This window comes from Dama dama, chromosome 1, assembly GCF_033118175.1.
Source record: "Dama dama isolate Ldn47 chromosome 1, ASM3311817v1, whole genome shotgun sequence".
NCBI lineage: Eukaryota > Metazoa > Chordata > Mammalia > Artiodactyla > Cervidae > Dama > Dama dama.
Window position 1 is genome coordinate 53,427,489 of NC_083681.1, and position 26,416 is coordinate 53,453,904.

Genomic DNA, 26,416 nt, shown 5'->3' on the forward strand with positions numbered 1-26,416 from the left:
ACTGAACTGAACTGAACTGAGCCAGATGGCTTGGACCACAGTTTGATTCTCTTTAACCTTATACTGAGAAATCTTATCAGAAACATCAGGTGTACTTTCAACTCCTATAGTCTCATGCAAAACACATCACAATCTCTGGACATGTGTCCCTTACCCTCATTCTTGTAGCTCATCATCCTGTGGAATGGACAGATGTCACCTGACTGGTGATACGGACAAATGGGACAGGTTGGACTAATCGTCATCAGGCAGTCTTTCCAAAAATAACTGTTTTCAATGATTCTAAATGAACTGGGGACTTTCTGGTGGTCCAGTGGTTAAGAATCTGCCTTCTAATTCAGGGGACACAAGTTCGATCCCTGGTCTGGAAAGATTCCACATGCTGCAGGGTGACTAAGCCCATGCCAAACTACTGAAGCTGGAGCGCCTTAGAGCCAATGCTTCACAACAAAAAGAGCTACCATAATGAGAAGCCTGTGTACCACAACTAGAGAGTAGCCCCCACTTGCAGCAATTAGAGAAAGCTTCATGCAGCAACAAAGATCCAGCGCAACCAAAAACAAATAAAAATTTAAACAATTAAAATAAATGAATGAACTGGGAACTCAGAGGCCTACCAGGTGCCAGGAGGTTGCATTACAGACACTGTCAATCTGTGTCCCCTGAATGATGTAGGTCCCACTTGGGAGGCCCCAGTAATTAGAGACGTCATATATATCCCCAGGACTGTACTTCCTATGTGGAAGCCAGGCATGACCTTGCCTTCCTCCCTGAACACATGGTGTCTTGAACCATAGGGTCATGAACAACCTTCAAGTGTTTAAGGACACACCATCAGCAGATCACGTAACCTTCAGGTGCCTGTGGAGATGGCTCCAAAATGAGGCTTCCCTTGGTTACACAGGGGAACTTCTGGAGGGGTGACCTACTCATTTATGCACTTCTGCAGGAGGTTATCTCTATCATGAGAGTCATCCTATTGGAAATGTTGATATGAAAATCATTCCCAACTTGAGCTGAAGTCATCAGTGATACACCTCAGCCCTGAAAAGTGTTCAAGTGAACCTCAACTCACTGGCTACTGTGGTTATGAATGATAGAATTGCTCTTGACTTCTTTGTGGGCCAAGATAGAGTCTGCCATGGCTAATATAACCTGCTGTACTTGGATTAATGCCACAGGCAAGGGACAAAGGTCAATACAGAAACTAGAGCATACCACCTGGTTTTCCGAAGTAGATCATAATGGCTTATGATGGTTGTTTTGGTTGTTGTTTTTCCAGCTTGTTGAATCCGGGCCCTTAGGTGTGGTTGAGACCAGTTCTGCAGGTTGGTCTCATCCTATTGCTTGGATGTATACTCAGATAGTATCCTTAATTAAATGCTGTATGAGACCGTTAGAATAGATTTGGTTCCATCTCTATCGGATTAATTAGAGTAGCTGATGAATTGGCAAACTCAGAAAATTCATCAGAAACCATCTGTACAAAGTATAGTAGAGTTTGGAAGAGAAATAACTGTTTAGCATGGAGGCCTGGGAGGTCTTTATACAGAAGATTTCATTTTGATGTGAGCTATGAATGAAGACTGGGGCCAAGTGTGCCTGTTTTACAGATGAGGAACCTGAGGCACAGAAGTTAAATAACTTGGGACTTCCCTAGTAGTCCAGTGGTCAAAAATCCACCTGCCAATGCAGGGGATATGGGTTTGATCCCTGGTCTGGGAAGATCCCACATCCTGCAGAGCAATTAAGCCTGTGAGCCACAACTACTGAGCCAGCACTCTAGAGACCATAAGCTGCAACTACTGAGCCTGCTTGCTGCAACTCCTGAAGACTGCATGGCCTAGAGCCCATGCTCTGCAACAAGAGAAGCCATGGCAAATGAGAAGCCCATGCACCAAAATAGAGAGGCCCGTGTGCCACAATAAAGAGCCTGTAGAGCAAAAAAAAAAAAGGTTAAATAACTTGCCAAGCTTACTCAGCTAGGAAGTGAAAAGTCAGGATTGAAGTCAAGATCTCTTCACCTCCAAATACAGAGATTGCTGCTAAACTTCACTGCTTCAGGCATTAAACTGAGACCACCAAAGAAGAATTGAGAGAGATTTGGCATTAGCTTTAGATACGTTTCTAAAGTTGATGTGGTGATCCAGAGTTGGTGATTATGTGTTTAGAGAAGTCTGGTGAAAAACCCTTGGACTTTGTATGAGCCAATATTTAAAAACGAAATATTTCAGACAAATAGTAAGGTTTAAAGAATAATAAACTGAATAACCATGAACCTACTTCAACCTTTAAAAAATATATATTACCAATACAACTGATTTCCTTTGGAATGCTTAATCATACCCTACTTCCTGCATTCCCAGAAGTGACTAACAATCCTGAATTTGCTATTTACTATTCCTGTGCATTTTCTTCACACATGCATCCATTAACAATATATGGTATTGTTATTTTACATGTTTTTAAACTTTATATGTGGTATTTGGTTGAGGGTCCCCAAGATTCAGATTCATCCCTAGATTCAGAGATTGTTAGATGTATTGCCAAAATCTTTGCTTTCTGTACACTGATGCCAAACAGAAATACAGAGACAGAGTTATGGAGGAGAAAGAAAGAGTGGCTTTATTACTTTGCCAGGCAAAGGCGTCTGTCGCCTCAAGAATTCTGACCCCCTCCCTGGTGAATACGATTCAGTTAAGTCACTCGGTTGTGTCCGACTCTTTGTGACCCCATGGACTAGAGCCGGCAAAGCTTCCCTGTCCATCACCAACCCCCGGAGTCTGGTCAAACTCATGTCCATCAAGTCGGTGACGCCATCCAACCATCTCATCCTCCGTCATCCCCTTCTCCCACCTTCAATCATTCCCAGCATCAAGGTCTTTTCCAATGAGTCAGATCTTGGCAGCAGGTGGCCAAAGTATTGGAGTTTCAGCTTCAACATCAGTCTTTCCAATGAACACCCAGGACTGATTTCCTTCAGGATGGACTGGTTTGATCTCCTTGCTGTCCAAGGGACTCTCAAGAGTCTTCTCCAACACCACAGTTCAAAAGCATCAATTCTTCAGTGCTCAGTTTTCATTATAGTCCAACTCTCACATCCATACATGACTATGGGAAAAACATTAGCTTTGACTATATGGACCTTTGTTGGCAAAGTAATGTCTCTGCTTTTTAATATACTGTCTAGGTTGGTCATATCTTTTCTTCCAAGGAACAAGCGTCTTTTAATTTCATGGGGGCAGCCACCATCTGCAGTGATTTTGGAGCCCCCCAAAATAAAGTCTGTCACTGTTTCCATTGTTTCCCATCTATTTGCCATGAAATGATGGGACTGGATGCCATGATCTTCTTTTTCTGAATGTTGAGTTTTAAGCCAGCTTTTTCACTCTCCACTTTCACTTTCATCAAGAGCCTCTGTAGTTCCTCTTCACTTTCTGCGATAAGAGTGGTGTCTTTTGCATATCTGAGGTTATTGATATTTCTCCCTGCAGTCTTGATTCCAGCTTCTGCTTCATCCAGCCCGGCAATTCGCATGAAGTACTGTGCATATAAATTAGATAAGCAGGGTGACAATATACAACCTTGATGAACTCCTTTCCCAATTTGAAACCAGTCTGTTGTTCCATGTCCGGTTCTAACTGTTGCTTCTTGACCTACATACAGATTTACCAGGAGGCAGGTCAGGTGTTCTGTATTGCCATCTTGAAGAATTTTCCACAGTTTGTTGTGATCTACACAGTCAAAGACTTTGGCATAATCAATAAAGCAGAAGTAGATGTTTCTCTGGTGTTCCCTTGTTTTTTCGATGCGCCAACGGATGTTGGCAATTTGATCTCTGGTTCCTCTGCCTTTTCTAGATCCAGCTTGAACATCTGGAAGTTCATGGTTCATGTACTGTTTATGCCTGGCTTGGAAAATTTTGAGCATTACTTTGATAGCGTGTGAGATGAGTGCAATTTGCAGTAGTTTGAACATTCTTTAGCATTGCCTTTCTTTGAGATTGGAATGAAAACTGACCATTTCTAGTCCTGTGGCCACTGCTGAGTTTTCCAAATTTGCTGGCATATTGAGTGCAGCAGTTTCACAGCATCATCTCTTAGGATTTGAAATAGCTCAACTGGAATTCCATCACCTCCACTAGCTTTGTTCGTAGTGATGCTTCATAAGACCTACTTGACTTTGCATTCCAAGTTGTCTGGCTCTAGGTAAGTGATCACACCATCATGGTTATCTGGGTCACGAAGATCTTTTTTGTATAGTTCTTCTGTGTAGTCTTGCCACCTCTTCTTAACATCTTCTGCTTCTGTTAGGTCTGTACCATTTCTGTCCTTTATTGTGCCCATGTTTGCATGAAATGTTCCCTTGGTATCTCGAATTTTCTTGAATAGATCTCTAGTCTTTCCCATTCTATTGTTTTCCTCTATTTCTTTGCATTGATCACTGAGGAAGGCTTTCTTATCTCTCCTTGCTGTTGTTTGGAACTCTGCATTCAAATGGGTATATCTTTCCTTTTCTCCTTTACCTTTAGCTTCTTTTCTTTTCTCAGCTTTTTTTAAGGCCTCCTCAGACAACCATTTTGCCTTTTTGCATTTCTTTCCCCTGGGGATGGTCTTGATCACTGCCTCCTGAAGAATGTCATGAACCTCCATCCATAGTTCTTCAGGCACTCCGTCTATCAGATCTAATCCCTTGAATCTATTTGTCACTTCCAGTGTATAATAATAAGGAATTTGATTTAGGTTATACCTCAATGATCTAGTGACTTTCCCTACTTTTTTCAATTTAAGTCTGAATTTAGCAATAAGAAATTCATGATCTGAGCCACAGTCAGCTCCTGGTCTTGTTTTTGCTGACTGTATAGAGCTTCTCCATTTTTGGCTGCAAAGAATATAATCAATCTGATTTCAGTATTGACCATCTGGTGAGAGTCCATGTGTGAAGTCTTCTCTTGTGTTGTTGGAAGAGGGTGTTTGCTATGACCAGTGTGTTCTCTTGCAAAACTCTGTTAGCCTTTGCCCTGCTTCATTTTGTATGTACTCCAAGGCCAAATTTGCCTGTTACCCCAGGTATCTCTTGGTTTCCTAGCTAGAGTTTACAGAGTCAGGAGGGAGTATGTGATAAAGATGGAGGCAGTACTAGTCTTATATTTTTCTTTCTTCTGCAATGTTTCTAAAGGGTAGAATTGCTGACAAGATTAGTGTATGTGCAGGGTCTTAGGTGGGATTCCCTGGTGGCTCAGATGGTAAAGAACCTGCCCCCAATGGAGGAGGCCTGAGTTTGATCACTGAGTCCGGAAGATCCCTTGGAGGAAGAAATGACAACCCACTCCACTATTCTTGCCTGGAAAGTCCCATGGATGGGGGAGTCTGGCAGGCTACAGTCCATAGGTTCGCAAAGGTGGAGACGACTGAGGAACTACACTTTCACATTCAGGGTCTTAGGTGGTTCAATCTCCTGATCTTGATGAGTCTCTCTGGTCCCTTTAATCTTTCTTCAGGTGGTTTCCTGGCTGTTCCACCTTTAATTAATAACAGTTCTGCCGTTTTCAACTCAGGTCACAGAGGCTGGAGTCTTATTTATAAGAAATGGGGGACAAAAAGACCCCCATGCCTAGAAGCCCCATAGGGCCCTGCTCAGCATCAGAAGTACTCAGAGGACCAGGTTTAGAGTTGTACTCAGGGCTAACATAGATTACAACAATGTCATAAGGACACACACTGGATCATAAGAGAAGACTGCAGGCTGAGTCTGAAAAAACCCTTGAATAGGCTTTCTTATGCCCACTCCCTCTCATGACGGATCACACTAAGCACACTTTCCCCAGCAACACACAAGCAGCATGCGAGCCTTGTCTCTGTCTAGAGAACCTGTTCATTAGAAACTCGGCACCCACAGTTTTTATTGGGGGCAGGTTACCTGGGCACTCTCTGCCTGGCATGTTTAAAAATTCCAGACTCTCAGAAGGAAAGCAAGTATTTAGCATAAACCATACTGTGTTCAGTTTGTGCATGGTCTACATTCATTAATTAGAATCTTACTGTAGGGAGAGCTGTCCTTTCTTCCCTATTATTCAATTGTGCATATCTACAAGGACATGTGGGCTTTTAACTTGTTTAGCGGTTGTAATCTACTATCAATTACTCAAAATATATGTACATGCACACACACACACACACACACACACACACACACACACACACATAACATATAATTTTTATTTTCCTAAGGGTGGGTTGTCCAATGCTCTGGACCGTTGGACCTTGTAGCGGTCCCCTTTGAGATCCGGAACTTTCTCGTTCGACTCAAGTTGTCTAGGGAAGTTTTAGGCGGTGATGCCTATCAACAGACCGGCAACCAAGGGGATGGCGTGGGGAAAAGGGACGGAAGACGGAGGTGGGCGGAGTGGAAGGGTGAGGGTCCCAGCCAGGGAGCTGTGTGTCAGTTGGAGACTGAACTTGGGCCTGAGTTGAGGAGGGTGGTGTCGGGTGCTAAGAGAGGGAGGGGCAAGTTCCAAGCCGCCGCTGGGCCGGAACTGGGGGCCAGAAAGGGGAGGAATGAACCAGATTGGACCGCTAAGGGACTCGGCGTGAGAAGGAGAGGGGCGGGGCCTCAGCTGCGCCGGCCCCGAGGGGGCGGAGCTGATTCCAGGCCGCAGCCAACTGCCGGTCCCAACGGCCCGCGGGTTGCGGCTTGCGAGCTTCCTGGATTTGCTTTCCTACCATCTCTTACCGGCTTCCCGAATCTGTCAGCCCCGCCGCCAGACTCTCGAAGTCTCTGTCGCTGTGTTTCTTCACTTTTCGTGGTTTGTGTCCGCGTCCGCAGTTTCTTTCCTGCCCCCGTCTCCCCGGGCTTGATCATTCTCCAGGGCTTCAGTGTCCGAGACGTGAGTGCTTGACCCAGCGACCATATCAGCCCGAGAGAGATGGAGGAGCCGGGGTTCCGCGCAGGTGAGTGGGGCTGGAAGATTGGAGGGCCTCACAAAAACGTGAGGCGCAGTGACCGTGCTGACAGGTTCGGCAGTATTCTTTGGGTTTAGGAAATCCAGTCTATTGGGTCAAAGACACCCCAGTGGGCTAATCTCTCAGACCCTGCCAGAAGGTATTCTTGGCTGGCTCTGTTTTTGTTTTCCTTTGACTGAAGCCTAACTTGTTTTGATATGGAAGGGAGCTGAGACTGGGAAAACTCTTCTTACTGGAGAGGGTCTCCGGGCTTCATAGAGCCCAGAATTAAAACCTATATGAGTCCTGGGCCTTGGTTCAGGTGTTGTTACTGACTCACTGAGTGGCCTTAGAGGAGTTTATTCCCCTCTGTGGGTCTGAGAATCCTATTGTGTACCATGAGAGGAGTTTGGACCATAGGATCTTCAAAGACCTAACATATAATGAGAGCTCCTTAAGTATTCGTTGTTAGGTGTGAATAAAATAAGGAAGTCTCCCTTGGGGTTCACTGGAGGCTGCTTGCTGTACTGGATTAATTGGAGTCTGGAATTACATTGTTGTTCAAGCTTGAGAAATAGGTGGCATTTTCTCCCTTGCAAGTGAGGAAACTGAGGCTCAGAAGTAAATTGAATTTGCTAGTAAGTGTCAAAGCCAAGTCAGTCTTAAAGTCCATGTTACACTATACTTCCCAATAAGAGAGCAGGGAAATCTTGATTGAAAGGTGATTATATGGAGCAGTAGTTAGTAGTGTTGAGTTCTCTGCTGAAATGAACAACCCCAGTCAGTTCAGTTGCTCAGTTGTGTCCCACTCTTTGCGACCCCATGGACTGCAGCAGACAAGGCTTTCCTGTCCATCACCAACCCCTGGAGTTTGGTCAAACTCATGTCCATCAAGTCGGTGACACCATCCAACCATTTCATCCTCTGTCGTCCCCTTCTTCTCCCGCCTTCAGTCTTTCCCAGCATCAGGGTCTTTTCCAATGAGTCAGTTCTTCACATCAGGTGGTCAAAGTATTGGAGTTTCAGCTTCAGCATCAGCCCTTCCAATGAATATTCAGGACTGATTTCCTTTAGGATTGACTGGTTTGATCTCCTTGCAGTCCAAGGGACTCTCAAGAGACTTCTCCAACATTATATCTGATTTTTCCCTGTCCCTAGCTCCTGGCACATCGTTTGTGTGAAATAGTTTGGGTATTGATGCCACAGCCACCACATGTGTTACCATTGCCTTCAACATGATCAGCATATTTAGTAAACAGTGATAAGGACTCTAATTGTTACAGTGATAGCAAAACCATAAATGAAATTGTGAAGACATCTGAATTTATACTTTTATTTACATAGTGCCTTAAAGTTAATGAAGCACTTTTGAGTGGTTCTTCATTCAGTCATCTTAGGTAAGTATTATTGTCATCCACATTTTATAAGCAAGGAATCCAAAACCTGGATTAAGTGACTAGTGCAAGGTCACACAGTAAGAACTTGTGCTTTTCCTTATGTGTTCTATCCATTCCCTGTCCCTTTCTTTTTTCCTGGTCCTCCCTGCCCATTCCTGTGCTTGTTCTGTGCTTTGTTCTTATCACCCAAACACATTCTGTTTTGATGTTGACCAATAATCTTGTGTTGGCTGATGATTAATAGTATTGATATTAACTCATATCCTTATAAGAGTTTAAAATGTGATCTCTCCCAGAGGGACGGAGGGATTTAAATACTGTAAAGAGGGTAGTTGTAATTGTGGTTGTTGTCTTCATCCTCCTCTTCCACAGGTTTCAAGGAGTAACACTAGAATATGTAGTGATTGACAGTCCAAAAATAACAGCTGTCATATATTGAGCTCATATTGTGTCATGGGCCCTGTAACAGCCATTTACACTTTACCTCAATTCTTTCAGCCATTCTACTGAATTTTGTAAATGAGGATCTAGCAGTTAAATTACATGCCCAAGTTCATGTAGTCCTGGCTTGGCCCAAACCTTATTTTCTAGACCATTACACAGCCTAACCCTCTGGCAGGAGAGCCTGAATTAAGGAGAGGTGTGCTCAAGTATGGTGTGAGGAAGACAAGAACCCAGAATTGGAGTGAGGGGAGGTTTTTCTTCTGGACTTAGGAGGCCACCTCCCCATCCTTTTGGATAGTGAGCTATGAGTCTTCTCACTTGAGGTTAGAAACCAGTGAAATGAATTATTCACATGCTGAGTGAATTCACATGCTAAATAAATCACTCATATGCTGTGAATGACAAAACTTGTCTTGACTGACACTAGGAACCTATAGCCCAAAGCAGTGTAACTTTCCCCTTCAGTTCATTGTCCAGAAGGCTACCTGAGAGAGTGGTCTGAAATGTGTACTTGATTTTGGCATTCATCTGCCAAAACCTGTTGAGTGGCTCTCTACCCATGGGATAAACACATTAATAAGGTATTGAAGCCTCCCAGGATTTGCCCTCGCCTGACCCCTTCAGTGCCATCTTTGTTCACAGCTTTTGCACTCCACTGTAGTCATACTGGACTACTCTGAGTCCCTACAGCTCACAGTGTGCCTCTGTGATCTTTAGGCTTTTCATATCCACTCCCTCCCCTCTTCTCCTTTTTACCCTTCAGTTGGCTAACCCACTGGTCAGCCTTTAAGATCGAACTCACCCATTCATTCAAACATTCAACAAATATTTGTCAAGCCTATGAATTACCAGGCAGGGTTTTAGGTGTAGAGGCATAGCAGTGAATAAAACAGACATGTACATGCCCTTTATGGAACTTCTATTCTGTAGGGCATATTAAATAAGTGTAACATATGGGTGATGATAGGTGGCATGGAGAACAGAGCAGGGAAGGGGGATAGAGAGGGACAAGGGAGTTGTCAGGGAAGGCCTCACTGATTGGATGATGTTTGAGCAGAGCTGAAGAAGGTGAGGGAGTGAGGTGTGTGCCTAACTGAATGCCCCAGACCCAGAGCATAAGGATATGAAACAGGGGATCACTTGACTTACTAGCTTTTCAAAACTCCACTGCTGCCTTGATCTGGACAGTTGCTTTTTTACTGTTTTCCTGCACGCTCTCATGTTGACCTCTTAAAGTAGCAGTTACTACATGATATTGTAATTGTCAATGTATATATGTCTGTTCCCCTTACCTGGATGTGGGCAGGGACCTCTGATCCCTTTCTGTCTCCTCAGCACCTACCTTATGGCCTGACTTCCAGTGGGCACTCAGAAATATTTATTAAATAAATGAAAAAGGCCTTGTGGGTCTCATTCTTACAGCCTGATTATTTTTACAAATGATTTGGAAGACAGGGCTTGGACAACAAGTGGTGAGAGAAAAAATAATTCTAAGTTTGATTCTATCTGTCTGGCTTCCCTTTTTGGGCCTCTGAGAAATTGAACACCTGAGAAATGTACCTAGAGATTTCCATTTTCAGCATTATAGCAAGCTAGTTAACCAGTAAAATGGTGGATAAGTATAACAAAGCCTTTTATAGTTGAATTTCCAAGAAAGCAAGAGAAATCCCCAGGGGCCTAAAAATTTCAAGAGTAAACTGAAAACTGGAGAGGTTAGCCCCTTTACGTGACCTCAGCTGCCCTAGATGTTTGCTGGTCTCGCTTACCTCAAAGCTTGGGCTTTAATATACCTGCTGTTACAGTGAATGACACTATAGGCCCATCTGTGTTAGACTCTGGTTGGAACTGAGATCCCTGCACGAAGCCAGGTACCTTGGAAATCTATATCCTCTGATCAAGTGGAGTAGGAAAAAGAAATCTTACTACTGACAGAGATGACAAAGAAGATTGCTTCTTATTGTAGGCTCCAAGAGAAGGGAAAAGTTTCCCTGGAGAATTCTGAACCAGAGGCATTCTTTCGTATGGATTTGGGTTTATATTTATATTACCTGAATGGCCTAAAAACTCCAAGCCAGGAAATTGACTATTAGAAACCATCCAGGCTGGTAATGCCTCTGAATGCTCAGCAGAAGCACATACAGAATCTCTCTGGAGAGACACCTGACACAGGCTACACAGGATTCCCACAGAGCCTGGAGTATAGACTTGTTAAATAAGAATGCATATTGCCGGGATGGGGAATACGTGTAACTCTATGGCTGATTCATATCAATGTATGACGAAACCCACTGAAATGTTGTGAAGTAATTAGCCTCCAACTAATAAAAAAAAAAAAAAAAAGAATGCATATTGCTTGCTTTGTGCTTTTGAGATCGTGATGTTGCTTTTGTATAAAAAAAATAAATGTTTGAGTACATCTTTGCCTCCCGGTGACCTCCAGAAATGAAATGATAGAGCAGAACTTGTGTCCGAGCAAGCCTTTGGATGTGGACACACACTGAGCTCCCTCCTATCCTTGCAGAGGTCATGGAAGAAGTGACATCGTGCTCCTTCAGCAGCCCTCTGTTCCAGCAGGAGAACAAGAGAGGGGTCACCTACCGGATTCCAGCCCTGATCTACGTGCCCCCTGCCCGCACCTTCCTGGCCTTTGCAGAGAAGCGCTCCTCAAGCAAGGATGAGGATGCTCTCCACCTGGTGCTGAGACGAGGGTTGAGGACTGGGCACTCAGTACAGGTGACTCCTTATCCCAGATCTGAGCCTGGGTCTCATATTCTGCATTGCTCAGAGCATGTCAGAGTCTGTGCCTTTTTCATCAGTGCAGGAAAAGCCTTGTGTCAAAGCTGAGGAGGGGAAAAAAAAGCAGTAAAAGCAATGCTTTCCCTTATTGAATACTTACTGTTTACCAGGGGCACATTGAATCTCACAGCCACTCTGTGACATAGAAACTGTTGTCAGTCACATTTTACAGATGAGGAAACCGAGGCTCAGAGTGATTGCTATTTGCTCAAGGTCAAACAGCTATAAAAAAGTAGTAAAGCAAGCTTCAAACCCAGTCTCTGAATAGAGGCTTCCATGGTTTGTGTATTCAGTTTAGCCAGCATGTGATGTGCTTTTCATTCACATTCTCTTTTATTCTCACAAGTCACTGAAAGCAGTAAGCATTGATAGTCCAGTTTTGCTGATGAGGGATCCTGGTGCTCCAACAGATAGGTAGCTTGCTCAGGACCACAACTAGCAAAAGACGCAGGGGAGGAAAACAACATCCGTATTCTCCCCTGTCTTCCCTTTCCTCATCTTCCTTCATGCTTTATGTGAGGTACATATTATTATCCCCATTTTGTAAGAAGTAAAGTGACTTGCCTTAGGCACACACTTAATAAATAGAGAACTGGGGTTGGTGCCCTTGTCCCTAGGTAGCACATTTTTACTGTGTTCTTAATGGGGGAGAGAATAGTTACTGCCCTTGGGCCTGTGAGCTACAGGGTTAGTTTAGAACCCATTTTTGTTATTGTTGACTTATTTCTCAGAGATGGCTGAAGTGAGGATCAAGTGAGACAGTGAATTTGAATAAATACACACATAAACATACATACATTATTTATGAGGTATTTTAATCTGCTTAACCTGCCCTGCTTTTTCTACTCTCAGAAATCTCACCTTTAAAACTTCATGTCCTTAGGAATGCTTTGCTTTGCTGTTTTAGTGCAAATGCTGTTCTGCTGAAGGTGGGCCTTACAAGCAAGCCCTGGCTGCTTTTAATGCTTTACTCACATTTCCCCTTGGGGAAGTTTTCTACTTTAGGGAATTTCCATTCCCTGCTCTTACACTTTATCATGTGTCTTTCTTATGGCGTCCCAGGGTTGAACCTCTGCTTATATCACTGGTGTCCTTCAGCCCAACTTGGAGTTCTAGCTCTTTTGTTTCCTCCGGGGCAGGATGTGCCTGTGGTTATGTTGCTCTGCTTTTTGCCACAGACAGTTGGGCAGTTAAGTTTTTTTATCAGACCATACCTGTTACATAACCTCACTATCCAGTAGTCACATCCAGTCACAAATGTGTCCACTTTAACTCATTCTCTCTTGACTTTATTTTATTCACATTCATTCTCTCATTTACTTAATTGTAGAATCTTAAAATTAGAAGAAGTATCAGCCCAGCTTCTTTCCCAATATAGAAATCTTCTGTATTCCATTGGTTGCTACTAGTAGCTTAGTGGTTAACAGCATGGCTTTGGAGTCAGGCAAGACCTATCATATATTGACTGTGACTGTGACTACTTAACTCTTCTCTGTTTCATTGTCTGCGAAATATAATTAATAATAGCAGTTCCATAGTAGGAACTCAACATTAGTCATCTTCTATTAAGGATCTACTTACACAACTCCTCGAATGAGAAATTTAATCCTGTGGCAACTATTAACTTATTTTTTGAAATGAGATCCTCTGTCAGTTCAGTTCAGTTCAGTTCAGTCACTCAGTCGTGTCCGACTCTTTTTGACCCCATGAATCGCAGCATGCCAGGCCTCCCTGTCCATCATCAACTCCCGGAGTTTACTCAAACTCATGCCCATTGAGTCAGTGATGCCATCCAGCCATCTCATCCTCTGTCGTCCCCTTCTCCTCCTGCCCCCAATCCCTCCCAGCATCAGGGTCTTTTCCAATGAGTCAACTCTTCGCATGAGGTGGCCAAAGTACTGGAGTTTCAGCTTTAGAGATCCTCTGTACTTGTCTGTAATTACCTGTTGGTCTTGTTATGCCTTATGGGGAAGTACATCTGTACATTATAAAGTTCCTTTTGTGGAGAACTGCTCTTTGATGTATCTGAAAGCAGTATCCACACCCTCCAGGTTTTCTTTCTTTTAGCAGCTCCTTAGGCCACAGTCTTGATTTGATTTCTGGCCCTTTGAAAACTGTGATTTCAGTCCTGTTGTGGGAGATCAGTGTCTTTTTGCAAAATATGATACTCATACTGAACTTATAACCCCAAGGATAGATTGACCAGCTCAGCAGTGGGGTGGCTATCCCATCTGTTATCCTTTTAATGCAGCCTAAGGTAAAGTAGCATTTATTTTTTGGTAGCTGCTTAAATGTTAAATAGATGGTCAGCTAAAACCGTCAAGACCTCTTCAGATTTTTTTTTGTTCTTTTAAAAACATTTTTAGTTATGGTAATATGCACCTAATGTAAAACTTTCCATCATAATCATTTTTAATTTGGCCTCACCGGGTCTTAATTGTGGCAGGTGGCATCTTTAGTTGCAATATGCGAACTACTAGTTGTGGCACATGGGATCTAGTTCCCTAACCAGGGATCAAACCCAGGACCCCTGCATTGGGAACTAGGAGTCTTGGCCACTGGACCACCAGGGAAATCCCTCCATCATAACCATTTTAAGTATACATTGTGGTATTGTTAACTGTATTACATTGTTGTGTAATAGGTCTCTAGAATTTATTCATTAGTGTATAACCACAACTTTATAGAACAACTAATTTCCCCCTCCCCAATCCCCTAGAGATTAATACTGTACTTTGTTTATGTGAGTTTGTTTACTTTAGATGTTTCATATAAATGGAATCATGCAATATTTTGTCTTTCTGTGATTGACTTATTTCACAGGGTAGTATCCTCAAGGTTCATCCATGTTGTAGAATATGTCAGGATTTCTTTTTAAAGGCTGAATAATTTGTATGTTAGTATATTATTTCATTTATCCAGTTTGTTTAGCCATTCATCCCTTTTATCTTATCCACTCATCGGCTGGTGGCCACTTGAGTTGCTCCCACCTTTTGGTTATTGTGAATAATGCTGAACAAGAAGGTGCATGAAAATGTCTCTTCAAGACTGTTCTTTCAGTTATTTTGTGTACAGACCTAGAAGTTGAATTGCTGAGTTATGTGGTTGTTGTTCAGTCACTCAGTCTTGTACAACTCTTTGAGACCCCATGGACTGCAGCATGCCAGGCTTCCCTATCCTTCACTATCTCCCAGAGTTTGCTCAAACTCATGTCCATTGAGTTGATGATGCCATCCATTCATCTCATCGTCTGTCACCCCCTTCTCCTCCAGCCTTCAGTCTTTCTCAGCATCAGGGTCTTTTCCAGTGAGCTGGCTGTTCGCATCAGGTGGGCAAAGTATTGGAGCTTCAGCATCAGTCCTTCCAATGAATATTTAGTGTTGATTTCCTTTAGGATTGACTGGTTTGAGCTCCTTGTTGATTTCCTTTGGGATTGATTGGTTTGATCTCCTTGCTGCCGAAGGGACTCAAGTGTCTTCTCCAGTACCACAGTTTCAAAGGATCAATTTCTCGGTGCTCAGCCTTCTTTATGGTCCAACTCTGACATCCATACATGACTATTGGAAAAACCATAGCTTTGACTAAATGGACAATCCTTATCCATCAGAGGGCAGACAGAATGAAAACCACAATCACAGAAAACTAATCAAACTGATATCATGGATCACAGCCTTGTCTAACTCAATGAAACTATGAGCCATGCCATGTAGGGCCACCCAAAATGGACGGGTCATGGTGGAGAGTTCTGACAAAACGTGGTCCACTGGAGAAGGGAACGGCAAACCACTTCAGTATTCTTGCCTTGGGAACCCTATGAACAGTATGAAAAGGCAAAAAAATATGACACTGAAAGATGAACTCCCCAGATCAGTAGGTGCCCAATATGCCATTGGAGAAGAGTAGAGAAATAACTCCAGAAAGAATGAAGAGGCTGAGCCAAAGTGAAAACAGTGCCCAGTTGTGGATGTGACTGGTGATGGAAATAAAGTCCAATGCTGTAAAAAACAGTATTGCATAGGAACCTGAAATGTTAGGTCCATGAATCAAGTCAAATTGGAAGTGGTCAAACAGGAGATGGCAAGAATGAACATCGACATTTTAGGAATCAGTGAACTAAAATGGACTGGAATGGGCAAATTTAATTCAGATGTCCATTACATCTACCAGTGTGGACAAGAATCCTTTCGAGGAAATGGAGTAGCCCTCAGAGTCACAAAAGAGTCTGAAATGCAGTACTTGGGTGCAATCTCAAAAATGACAACATGATTGCTGTTTGTTTCCAAGGTAAACCATTCAATATCACAGTAATCCAAGTCTGTGCCCCCACCACTAATGCCAAAGAAGCTGAAGTTGAATGGTTCTATGAAGACCTACAAGACCTTCTAGAACTAACACCCAAGAAAGATGTCCTTTTCATCATAGGGGACTGGAATGCAAAAGTAGAGATACAATCAAGAGATACCTGGAGTAACAGGTAAGTTTGGCCTTGGAGTACAAAATGAAGCAGGGCAAAGGATAATAGAGTTTTGTGAAGAGAACACACTGGTCATAACAAACACCCTCTTCCAACAACATAAGAGATGACTCTACACTTGGACATCACCAGATGATCAATACTCAAGTCAGATTGATTATATTCTTTGCAGCCAAAGATGGAGAAGCTCTATACAGTCAGCAAAAGCAAGAATGGGACTGACTGTGGCACAGATCATGAACTCCTTATTGCCAAATTCAGACTTAAAGAAAGTAAGGAATCACTAGACCATTCAGGTATGACTTAAATCAAACCCCTTATGATTATACAGTGGAAGTGACAAATAGATTCAAGGGATTAGATCTGATAGAGTGCCTGAAGAACTATGGGCGGAGTTTGTGACATTGTACAGAAGGCAGTGATCGAGACCATCCCCAAGAAAAAGAAATGCAAAAAGGCAAAATGGTTGTCTGAGGAGGCCTTACAAATAGCTGAGAAAGGAGAAGCGAAAGGCAAAGGAGAAAAGGAAAGATATACTCATTTGAATGCAGAGTTCCAAACAATAGCAAGGGGAGGTAAGAAAGCCTTCCTCAGCGATCAGTGTGAAGAAATAGAGGAAAACAATAGAATGGGAAAGACTAGAGATCTATTCAAGAAAATTCGAGATACCAAGGGAACATTTCATGCAAAGATGGGCACAATAAAGGACAGAAATGGTATGAACCTAACAGAAGCAGATGTTAAGAAGAGGTGGCAAGACTACACAGAAGAACTATACAAAAAAGATCTTCATGACCCAGATAACCATGGTGATGTGATCACTCACCTAGAGTCAGACAACTTGGAATGCAAAATCAAGTGGACCTTACGAAGCATCGCTACAAACAAAGCTAGTGGAGGTGATGGAATTCCAACTGAGCTATTTCAAGCTGACGATGCTGTGAAAGTGCTGCACTCAATATGCCAGCAAATTTGGAAAACTCAGCAGAGCCACAGGACTGGAAAAGGTCAGTTTTCATTCCAATCCCAAAGAAAGGCAATGCTAAGGAATGTTCAGACTACCGCAAATTGCACTCATCTCACACACTAGCAAAGTAATGCTCAAAATTCTCCAAGCCAGGCGTCAACAGTACATGAACCATGAACTTCCAGATGTTCAAGCTGGATCTGGAAAAGGCAGAAGAACCAGTGATCAAATTTCCAGCATCCGATGGATCATCAAAAAAGCAAGAGAATGCTGGAAAAACATCTACTTCTGCTTTATTGATTACGCCAAAGCCTTTGACTGTGTAGATCACAACAAGCTGTGGAAAATTCTTCAAGAGATGGGAATACCAGACCACCTGACCTGCCTCCTGAGAAATCTGTATATAGGTCAAGAAGCAACAGTTAGAACTGGACATGGAACAACAGACTGGTTCCAAATAGGAAAAGGAGTGGGTCAAGGCTGTATATTGTCACCCTGCTTTTTTAACTTATATGCAGAGTACATCATGCGAAATGCCAGGCTGGATGAAGCAGAAGCTGGAATCAGGATTGCCAGGAGAAATATCAGTAACTTCAGATATGCAGATGACACCACCCTTATGGCAGAAAGTGAAGAGGAACTAAAGAGGCTCTTGATGAAAATGAAAAAGGAGAGGGAAAAAGCTGGCTTCAAGCTTAACATTGAGAAAACTAAGATCATGGCTCCGGTCCCATCACTTCATGGCAAATAGATGGGAAACAATGGAAACAATGACAGACTTTATTTTCTTGTATTCACTACAGATGGTGACTGAAGCCTTGAAATTAAGAGATGCTTGCTCCTTGCATAGAGGAGCATAGAAGAAAAGCTATGACAAAGCAAGACAGACAGCCTATTAAAAAGCAGAGACATTACTTTGCCAATGAAGGTTCATCTTGTCAAAGTTATGGTTTTTCCAATAGTCATGTATGGATGTGAGAGCTGGACCATAAAGAAGGCTGAGCAGTGAAGAACTGATGCTTTTGAACTAAGGTATCGGATAAGACTCTTGAGAGTCCCTTGGACTGCAAGGAGATCAAGCTAATCAATTCTAAAGGAAATCAGTCTTGAATATTCATTGCAAGGAGTGATGCTAAAGCTGAAGCTCTAATACTTTGGCCACCTGATGCGAAGATCTGATTCATTGGAAAAGACCCTGATGCTGGGAAAGGTTGAAGACAGGAGGAGGGGGCAACAGAGGATGCAATGGTTGGATGGCATCACTGACTTGACAGACATGAGTTTAAGCAAGGTCTGTGAATTGGTGATGGACAGGGAAGCCTGGCATGCTGCAGTCCGTGGGATTGCAAAGAGTTGGATACAACTAAGCGACTGACCTGAACCGAACTGAAAAGTACTAATGCTTTTAATGAGCCTCATGTCTTTCACTCCTGCTTTTTCCCTTCCACTTGTCTAGTGGGAACCTGTGAAGTCCCTGATGAAAGCCACATTACCTGGACACCGGACCATGAACCCCTGTCCTGTTTGGGAGCGGAAGAGTGGCTGTGTGTACCTGTTCTTCATCTGTGTGCGAGGCCATGTCACCGAGCGTCAACAGATTATGTCAGGCAGGAATGCTGCACGCCTCTGCTTCATATGCAGCCAGGATGCTGGCTATTCATGGAGCGAGGTGAGGGACCTGACTGAGGAGGTCATTGGCCCAGAGGTGACGCACTGGGCCACTTTTGCTGTGGGCCCAGGTCATGGCATCCAGCTGCAGTCGGGGAGGCTCATCATCCCTGCATACGCCTACTACATCCCATTCTGGTTCTCTTGCTTTCGGCTGCCATATAAAGCTAGGCCTCATTCCCTGATGATCTATAGTGATGACCTAGGAGCCACATGGCAACATGGCAGGCTTATCAAGCCCATGGTGACAGTGGAATGTGAAGTGGCAGAGGTGATTGGGAAGACCGGCCACCCTGTGCTGTATTGCAGTGCCCGGACACCAAACAGATGCCGGGCAGAGGCCCTCAGCACTGACCATGGTGAATGCTTTCAGAAACCAGCCCTGAGCCATCAGCTCTGTGAGCCACCTCATGGCTGCCAAGGCAGTGTGGTAAGTTTCCGGCCCCTGGAGATCCCAGGTGGATGCCAGGATCTTGCTAGCAAAGAGGCACCTGCCATTCAGCGGAGTCCTCTGCTGTGCAGCTCAGTGTGGCCACAGCTGGAAGCTGGGACCTTGTCAGAATCATGGCTCTTGTACTCACACCCAACCAGTAAGAAACGCAGGGTCGACCTAGGCATCTACCTCAACCAGAACCCCTTGGAGGCTGCCTGCTGGTCCCGCCCCTGGATCTTGCACTGCGGGCCCTGTGGGTACTCTGATTTGGCTGCTCTGGAGAACGAGGGCTTGTTTGGGTGTTTGTTTGAATGTGGGACCAAGTGGGAGTGTGAGCAGATCGCCTTCCGCCTGTTTACAGACCAAGAGATCCTGAGTCACGTGCAAGGGGACTGCTCCACCCCTGGTAGGAACTCTGAGCCAAGTAACAACTAATTGGCTTAGGACCCAACTTTGCATAGAAGGCTACTATAGAAGGCAATCGCAGCCAGGACAGTGGAGGCCAGGATAACAGAGGTTACTGAAGTCTGCAGAGAAACAAAATGCCTAATATTCTGTTCCCTACCTGTTTTCACTGCTCATTCTCCAAAGAGCAAAATGAACATCTTGCCATAGCTACTGCATTCGAAAGAGCACTGAACAGTGAGTTGAGAGACTATGATGTCATCTTGGCTCTTCCACTGGCTTGCTTTGGGACCTTGGACATGTCACCTGTACTCTCTGGGCCTCAGGTCTCCATCTGTAAAATGAGAGGGTCGGGTCTGTGATTTCTCTTCTTCCCATCCCTAGGAAAGGCAGTGTGCCTGCATGCTCCCTGACTAGCAAGTCCTGGCTGTATATAGGACTATCTCAACATGAAAGTCATCAGGCTCAGCTTTTCAAATGACTTGCCACTCATCCAAGTATGAGGTTACAAGCAGGTGTCATGGCACAAAGGAGGATGTGGGTGGACTGTCTTGTTTTTAATAACAAAAGTGCTTACATCCTTCTGATCATGTGCGAAGCTCTACAGACTCACTGTTCTAGAGGAATCGGGCCAAGCAGCAGAATTATAGGTCACTTACCTTCTCCAGCTTTGCAGCTCTGCTCAACCTTTCCTTCCTTGTCCAGAAAGCATTACCTCTGAAGGAGAAAATGAGATGTTCAATGTCAGTGATCTTTAATAATGATACTTAATATTTCTGATGGCATGACTCCTATGAGAGATGAACTTGAAGTTCATTTATTAGGGTAGTTATTGATGAGAAATGAACATGGGTTAGGACTTCAAAGCATTGGACAAAACTTCCCGCTATCTCTGCTGTCAAGGAGTTCACAGTTTAGGGGGCTAGAAGAGGGATAAAATTCAAGAAAATAAATGTAGCTGGGGGTAGTTTATAGATGTTAGGCTCTAATGGGAGTGATAGTAGCTGCTGATGACATTATTTTAATTGTCTCTTAATTGTGCCTGGAGTCATCTGCCCCAGAACTTGTCCAAGCTGCTGTTTGTTTTTCTCAAAATGTTGTCTTCACTCAGCCTTCTTTTTTAATGGAGACGGTTGTCACCATTCAGAAGGTCTCTGGACTCACAAAGCTCTGAATCAAGCATATTTGTTCGGACCTACTGAAATTTGGACCATCTCTACTATTAGTGAAGTAAAGATCCTTCTTTATCTAATAGATTTGGGACAAACTTTGCCATTGCTGGTTCTCAGATGATAGCAGATGGTTGCTGTTATTTTAGATCATTTCCCCCCATAAACCTGTTACTGTGACAGATACTCTTATCATGAGAGATACCTTTTTTTGTCACTATTTTGAGAGGATAATGCCTTAAACAGGCAGCAGGTAAATATATTTGGTGCTGAGTAATGACCCTGGAGAGTAAGTCTTCATCATGGAACACAGCCTAGAAAGTTGGGGGATGCAGTTGTACCAGTCAGATGGCAGAGAGTCCTGTAGGATGAAAGTAGAGATTAACTTCACCTACTTTAGCATATGGCTTAAGCCCAGGGCTTAGTGGGGCTTTTAAAAATCCCCTTAACCTCTCATGTATTTGCTGAAGTTAATACACAGTTATGATCATTCACTTACTCATTTGTACACTTATCTAAATATTTCCATAATTGAGTACCTGTGTATAATGTGCGGTGCTTTCTAATTGCCAGTCCCTGCTTGAAAATTGCTTGTGGCTCCTCACTGCCTACTAAAGGGTGTTTACATTTAGCCTGGCGTGTAGGACCTTCAGTTGTTGGTTGAACTAATGAATACTCCTCTCTTCTCTGTATGAAGCTGACCTCTGTATGAGGTCAGAGAAGACCTCGGTCACTTTGGCAAGTGGCAGGGGCTGCGATTTCAGAGTGGGCAGCGTTGGTGGCACAGGGAGGACCCGGGGAGGGAAGGACTGAAAGGGCAGCAGCCCCTCCCGACTAGAAACTCCGTGTTCAGCAAAGCTTTCCTGAGCACTACACCCCAGATTGACAGAATAGAGAAGATGGCTGGGTTCTAAAACGAGAGTTAAAGGATGGAGAAAATGAGAATACAATGACTTCCTTGGGACCATCCAAGAAGGGAGTCAAGGAAGGGAGCTCAGTCACATGCCAGGGTGGACCACAGGTGCTCAGTTCTCGTGAGAAGTTTCATCCATCTTTAAAGTGCCCTCCCCTTTCTCCTTCCCCTCTGCTTCAGGTTTGCTTCTCCTCGGTGACTAGCAATGAAATTCTTAATAGGTGAAGGGGGTCTGTGCATATTTCAATAATAGCAGGAAAAGAGGGTTGGACACGGGTAATCCACAGTGAGGATCAGAGAGCAGAACAGAGGGCTGATGGCAGCTGTGAAGGAAAAGCACAGCAGGGAGGAGTCCTGACACCTTTAGGAAGGGAGAGAAAGGGGTACACACAGGAAGCCCAGGCTGGAGAGAGGGTGTAGTTGGTGGCTGCTGTTAAGAAGAAATGACCACAGGCCAGAGCTGTTCCACAAAATGTGTGGGAGGAAAGGAGGCCTGCGCAGATTGAGCTACAGACAAGTTCCAACCCAACGTAAATTGAAGCTTGTCTCTGTGCCCGGTTACCATCCAAAACAGCTGTAGTGTCGGTTACCCAAGGTCTTCAGGGTCCTAGGACCTATACCATGATACCTGACTCCTAACTGAACCTGTTTCAGCCACATTTGGGTTGGGAGAATGGGAAAGATAGAGCAGGTGAAGGCAGCTGTGAAGAAAAGCAGACTAGGTGCCAGGAAGAGAGGACCGGCTAGGCTGTGGTCTGTGAGCTGAGAGGCCCTCCCCGTCGAGCACAGATGACTCACCGCTGGGACTGCAGGAAGGCACAGTAGGCCCCTCCGTCTGCTGGTATACACCCAGGCCAGCCTCCCACTTACTCAGCCTGCCGGTCCTGCTCATGCTCCCTGCCTCCTGGTTCATTCACTCTAAGCTCCTAACCTTTACCTTGTGTGTGTGTGTGTTAGTCGCTCAGTCATGTTCGACTCCGTGACCCCATAGACTATAACCTACAAGGCTCCTCTATCCATGGAATTCTCCAGGTAGGAATACTGGAGTGGGTTGCCATTCCCTTCTCCAGGGGATCTTTCCGACCCAGGGATCTAACCCAGGTCTCCTGCCTTGCAAGCAGATTGTTGACTGTCTCAGCTACAAGGGAAGCCCTAACCTTTACCTTGGGCCCTTATTTGGATCTGTTTCTCCTGGTCACCAGTCTCCCCTCATATATCCACAGGATATCATGCAGCCACATCCACAGATAAGCGACCTTGCACCCTCCCTGTTGGGTAGCCCGAGGGACGCTTGGAGGTCGGCCCACAGCTGCACAGCCCCCTGCCCAAGGCAGTAGGATCCATTCCTTCCACTTTGGCCAACTGAGGCTGTTCAGTCTTCTCTAAGAAGCTGTGAGTTTTCCCTACTGTATCATCCAGTATCTATCATGTCATCCTTCCTGCGCTGCCAGAGCATATGGCATGTGCTTTTCTTTGGTCCTTAGCACAGGCTGCCCATAGGCCTCCACTAGGCTGTAAACTCTTTGAGGACCAAGTCTGTCTGCTTCCTTTCTGCATCCTTTTTACCTTGAATCATGACTTATTTTTGTGATATTGCTAGTGTATTCTGAATTCCCTGATGGTAAAGACTGTGTCTGATTCCTCGCTTTGTCCTCTGCACCCAGCACAGGGCCTGGCACAGAATAGGCAGCAGTAAAGTTGCGCTGAATGAACAAAGGAGTCAGACTCTTGGCCTTCTGGAGCTAATTGAGAGGCCAGGGCATGTTTCCCCATGGGAGGAGCATGTTGTATCTCTCTGTGGCTGATGTGCTCAGCCTCTTGAACACATACCCTAAATGAATCTTCTCTGTAGGGGCTGCATCCAGGCCAGTCACAGCCTGCCCTTGGAATGAGCTGCTCTCTCGCTTGAGCATGTTCATACCTGGATGTCACAGCATCACAGCCCAAGTCTAAAGCCAAGCCTTGACTTGGGGTTCTTATTTCACTGGCATTTCCCTCTGTCCCTGATTGGATTTTCTATAACTGTCACTACTCCAGGGAGACGCTGGGGCTCAGTATGTTCCAGTGTGCCTTGCTCTGTGTTACCACATGCCGGGAATGCTCTCTGTACTCTAAGAACTGCCACGACTCTTTGTCTTTCTTTTTTTTATTTTATTTTATTTTATTTTATTAGTTGGAGGCTAATTACTTCACAACATTTCAGTGGGTTTTGTCATACATTGACATGAATCAGCCATAGATTTACACGTATTCCCCATCCTGATCCCCCCTCCCACCTCCCTCTCCACCCGATTCCTCTGGGTCTTCCCAGTGCACCAGGCCCGAGCACTTGTCTCATGCATCCCACCTGGGCTGGTGATCTGTTTCACCATAGATAGTATACATGCTGTTCTTTTGAAATATCCCACCCTCACATTCTCCCACAGAGTTCAGAAGTCTGTTCTGTATTTCTGTGTCTCTTTTTCTGTTTTGCATATAGGGTTATCATTACCATCTTTCTAAATTCCATATATATGTGTTAGTATGCTGTAATGTTCTTTATCTTTCTGGCTTACTTCACTCTGTATAAGGGGCTCCAGTTTCATCCATCTCATTAGGACTGGTTCAAATGAATTCTTTTTAACGGCTGAGTAATATTCCATGGTGTATATGTACCACAGCTTCTTTATCCATTCATCTGCTGATGGGCATCTAGGTTGCTTCCATGTCCTGGCTATTATAAACAGTGCTGCGATGAACACTGGGGTGCATGTGTCTCTTTCAGATCTGGTTTCCTCAGTGTGTATGCCCAGAAGTGGGATTGCTGGGTCATATGGCAGTTCTATTTCCAGTTTTTTAAGAAATCTCCACACTGTTTTCCATAGCGGCTGTACTAGTTTGCATTCCCACCCAACAGTGTAAGAGGGTTCCCTTTTCTCCACACCCTCTCCAGTATTTATTGCTTGTAGACTTTTGGATAGCAGCCATCCTGACTGGCGTGTAATGGTACCTCATTGTGGTTTTGATTTGCATTTCTCTAATAATGAGTGATGTTGAGCATCTTTTCATACAGATGGCTAACAAACACATGAAAAGATGCCACGACTCTTTGAAACAAGGAAGATGAATAAAGAGCTTAATTCTGATGGCTACTGTTTTTGACTGTTGTTGTTTTAAGGTGATTATCATCTTAATACATCTATCTAGTTTGTAGCCAGCTTCTCTCAAACACTGGATTTGAGGCACTTTTCTTGCATTCTGTAAGAACTTTTACTTTCAGAAATCCCCTTACCAATAATAATCCTTTGCACTTTTACACATTGTCCTTTGAACATAGTTACCTACTGAGGGAAGCAAGGCAGAGATTACTATAATTGTTTGGTTGTATATTACATGCCAGCTATTATAGGAACTGGGGTGTACCAAATCAGCCCTGTCTGACACCAGCCCCATGCTGTAATTACACATCTTTTTCTATTTTGAAAGTAACCTTGAGGTTATTCTCAAATTGTCGCTGGAGAGGCCACAGATATTTAGTGAAGTGGGGTGACAGCTTTAACTTACGATTTTTACTTGACTGTTTGTTCATTTGAAATGGTCATTGCACTGGCTGAATTTCACCAGATATTTCTGTATGTCAATCTGCTTTCTTAAATTGATGGTTGGAAAACTTTTAAATGGGCCTTTCATCATATAGTCATATAAAGATGAAAGAATAAATGAAGTTCAGAGAACTTCTAATTCTTAAAATTGTTTTACAAAAATTGTTTATATAATCATTTGAAAAATCTGGTGATCTGTTTTATTTTTGTGTGTTCTGTTAGATTGCTTAATGTCTGAAGGACCTCTGGGCTTGAGAGGAATGTGCACTACTGTGTAGACTAGTGCTCAACTTATTAAACTCATGTTCAGTAAAACATTGAAAACCTCTTGAATATTTAAACAATGGCAAATTTGATTAAACTGGCTTAAACATAAATGCCAGTTACAAATTTAGTATAGCTGATCCTTTTTGGATATTTCAAATAGTAGATAAAGCATAAATCCAAACAGTATAAAACATATCCTTATACCAAAACAGCACAAAAGAGTTGATGCCATGGTTTTAATTTTGTTCCATATTGTTATTACACCTTTTGGAAATTTTAACTTTCAAACCTCTCTAGAGTTTTAGTTACTATAAGATTTTTCCCCCCTACTTTCCTAGGGATTTAATAATAAATAGCAGATCCAAAGGAAAACAAATACCATTTCAGATAAGCTCTTTCTCCTGGAAGCACTGAACTGGGAGGTTGGAGGCTTGGAAACAGACAGTCACCTTCTCCGTCTTGGCCAGTGGACAGTGTGGCAGAAGACTAAAAGAATCGAAGCCGGGCAGCAATAGTCCTGATGATATCCACTAGGGTCCTTCCTGTTATAGGAACCTATAACCCCCAAAAGTTGTTTGATTTTTATTTTATTTTTTAAGTTAGTTAGGGTTAGATGTATACAGCTTGCAAGCGAAAGACTACCTACCCATACTCACAGAAAATTTGATTAATTGGTACCACAACCTGTTAGTCACTCCCTGGAGCAGAACTATAAGCCATGAGAAGTTAACTTTCAATATAGTCTGCTAAAGTTTGATCAACAGTATTACTGAAAGGGTACCTTACTCAGACTTTGGAATAAGTAGAGAAAAGACTGGACTAGGAGGAGTCTGGAGTTCAGGGTCTTTGAGATGACACTGACTTGATGGGTGTTTTGGTGTCAGCCACAGGCCCTCTCTGGGACCCTTATATTCAGCTAAAGCAGGAGCATGCTCCTAGCCCTGCCACTCACTAGAGAGTT

General features: G+C 43.7%; 1 protein-coding gene across 2 annotated transcripts; it reads left to right on the plus strand.

The window, feature by feature from the left end:
• The first annotated feature begins 6,576 nt into the window (after positions 1-6,576).
• Positions 6,577-24,736, plus strand: NEU3 (neuraminidase 3). Of its 2 annotated transcripts, XM_061150377.1 has the most exons (4): positions 6,577-6,950; positions 8,286-8,338; positions 11,304-11,515; positions 18,476-24,736. In XM_061150377.1, the coding sequence occupies exons 3-4, from the start codon at positions 11,309-11,311 to the stop codon at positions 19,553-19,555; spliced, it is 1,287 nt and encodes a 428-aa protein (XP_061006360.1). In that variant the 5' UTR covers positions 6,577-6,950; positions 8,286-8,338; positions 11,304-11,308; the 3' UTR covers positions 19,556-24,736. The 2 variants fall into 2 exon arrangements, with proteins under 2 accessions (XP_061006360.1, XP_061006351.1); XM_061150368.1 differs by lacking the exon at positions 8,286-8,338 and having other exon boundaries at positions 6,579-6,950.
• The last annotated feature ends 1,680 nt before the right edge of the window (positions 24,737-26,416 follow it).

Coding starts and splice junctions, on each gene's coding strand:
- NEU3 (XM_061150368.1), top strand. CDS start 6,926: ATGGAGGAGCCGGGGTTCCGCGCAG. Junction 6,951..11,303: donor GGAGCCGGGGTTCCGCGCAG/GTGAGTGGGGCT, acceptor CTATCCTTGCAG/AGGTCATGGAAGAAGTGACA. Junction 11,516..18,475: donor GGACTGGGCACTCAGTACAG/GTGACTCCTTAT, acceptor CCACTTGTCTAG/TGGGAACCTGTGAAGTCCCT.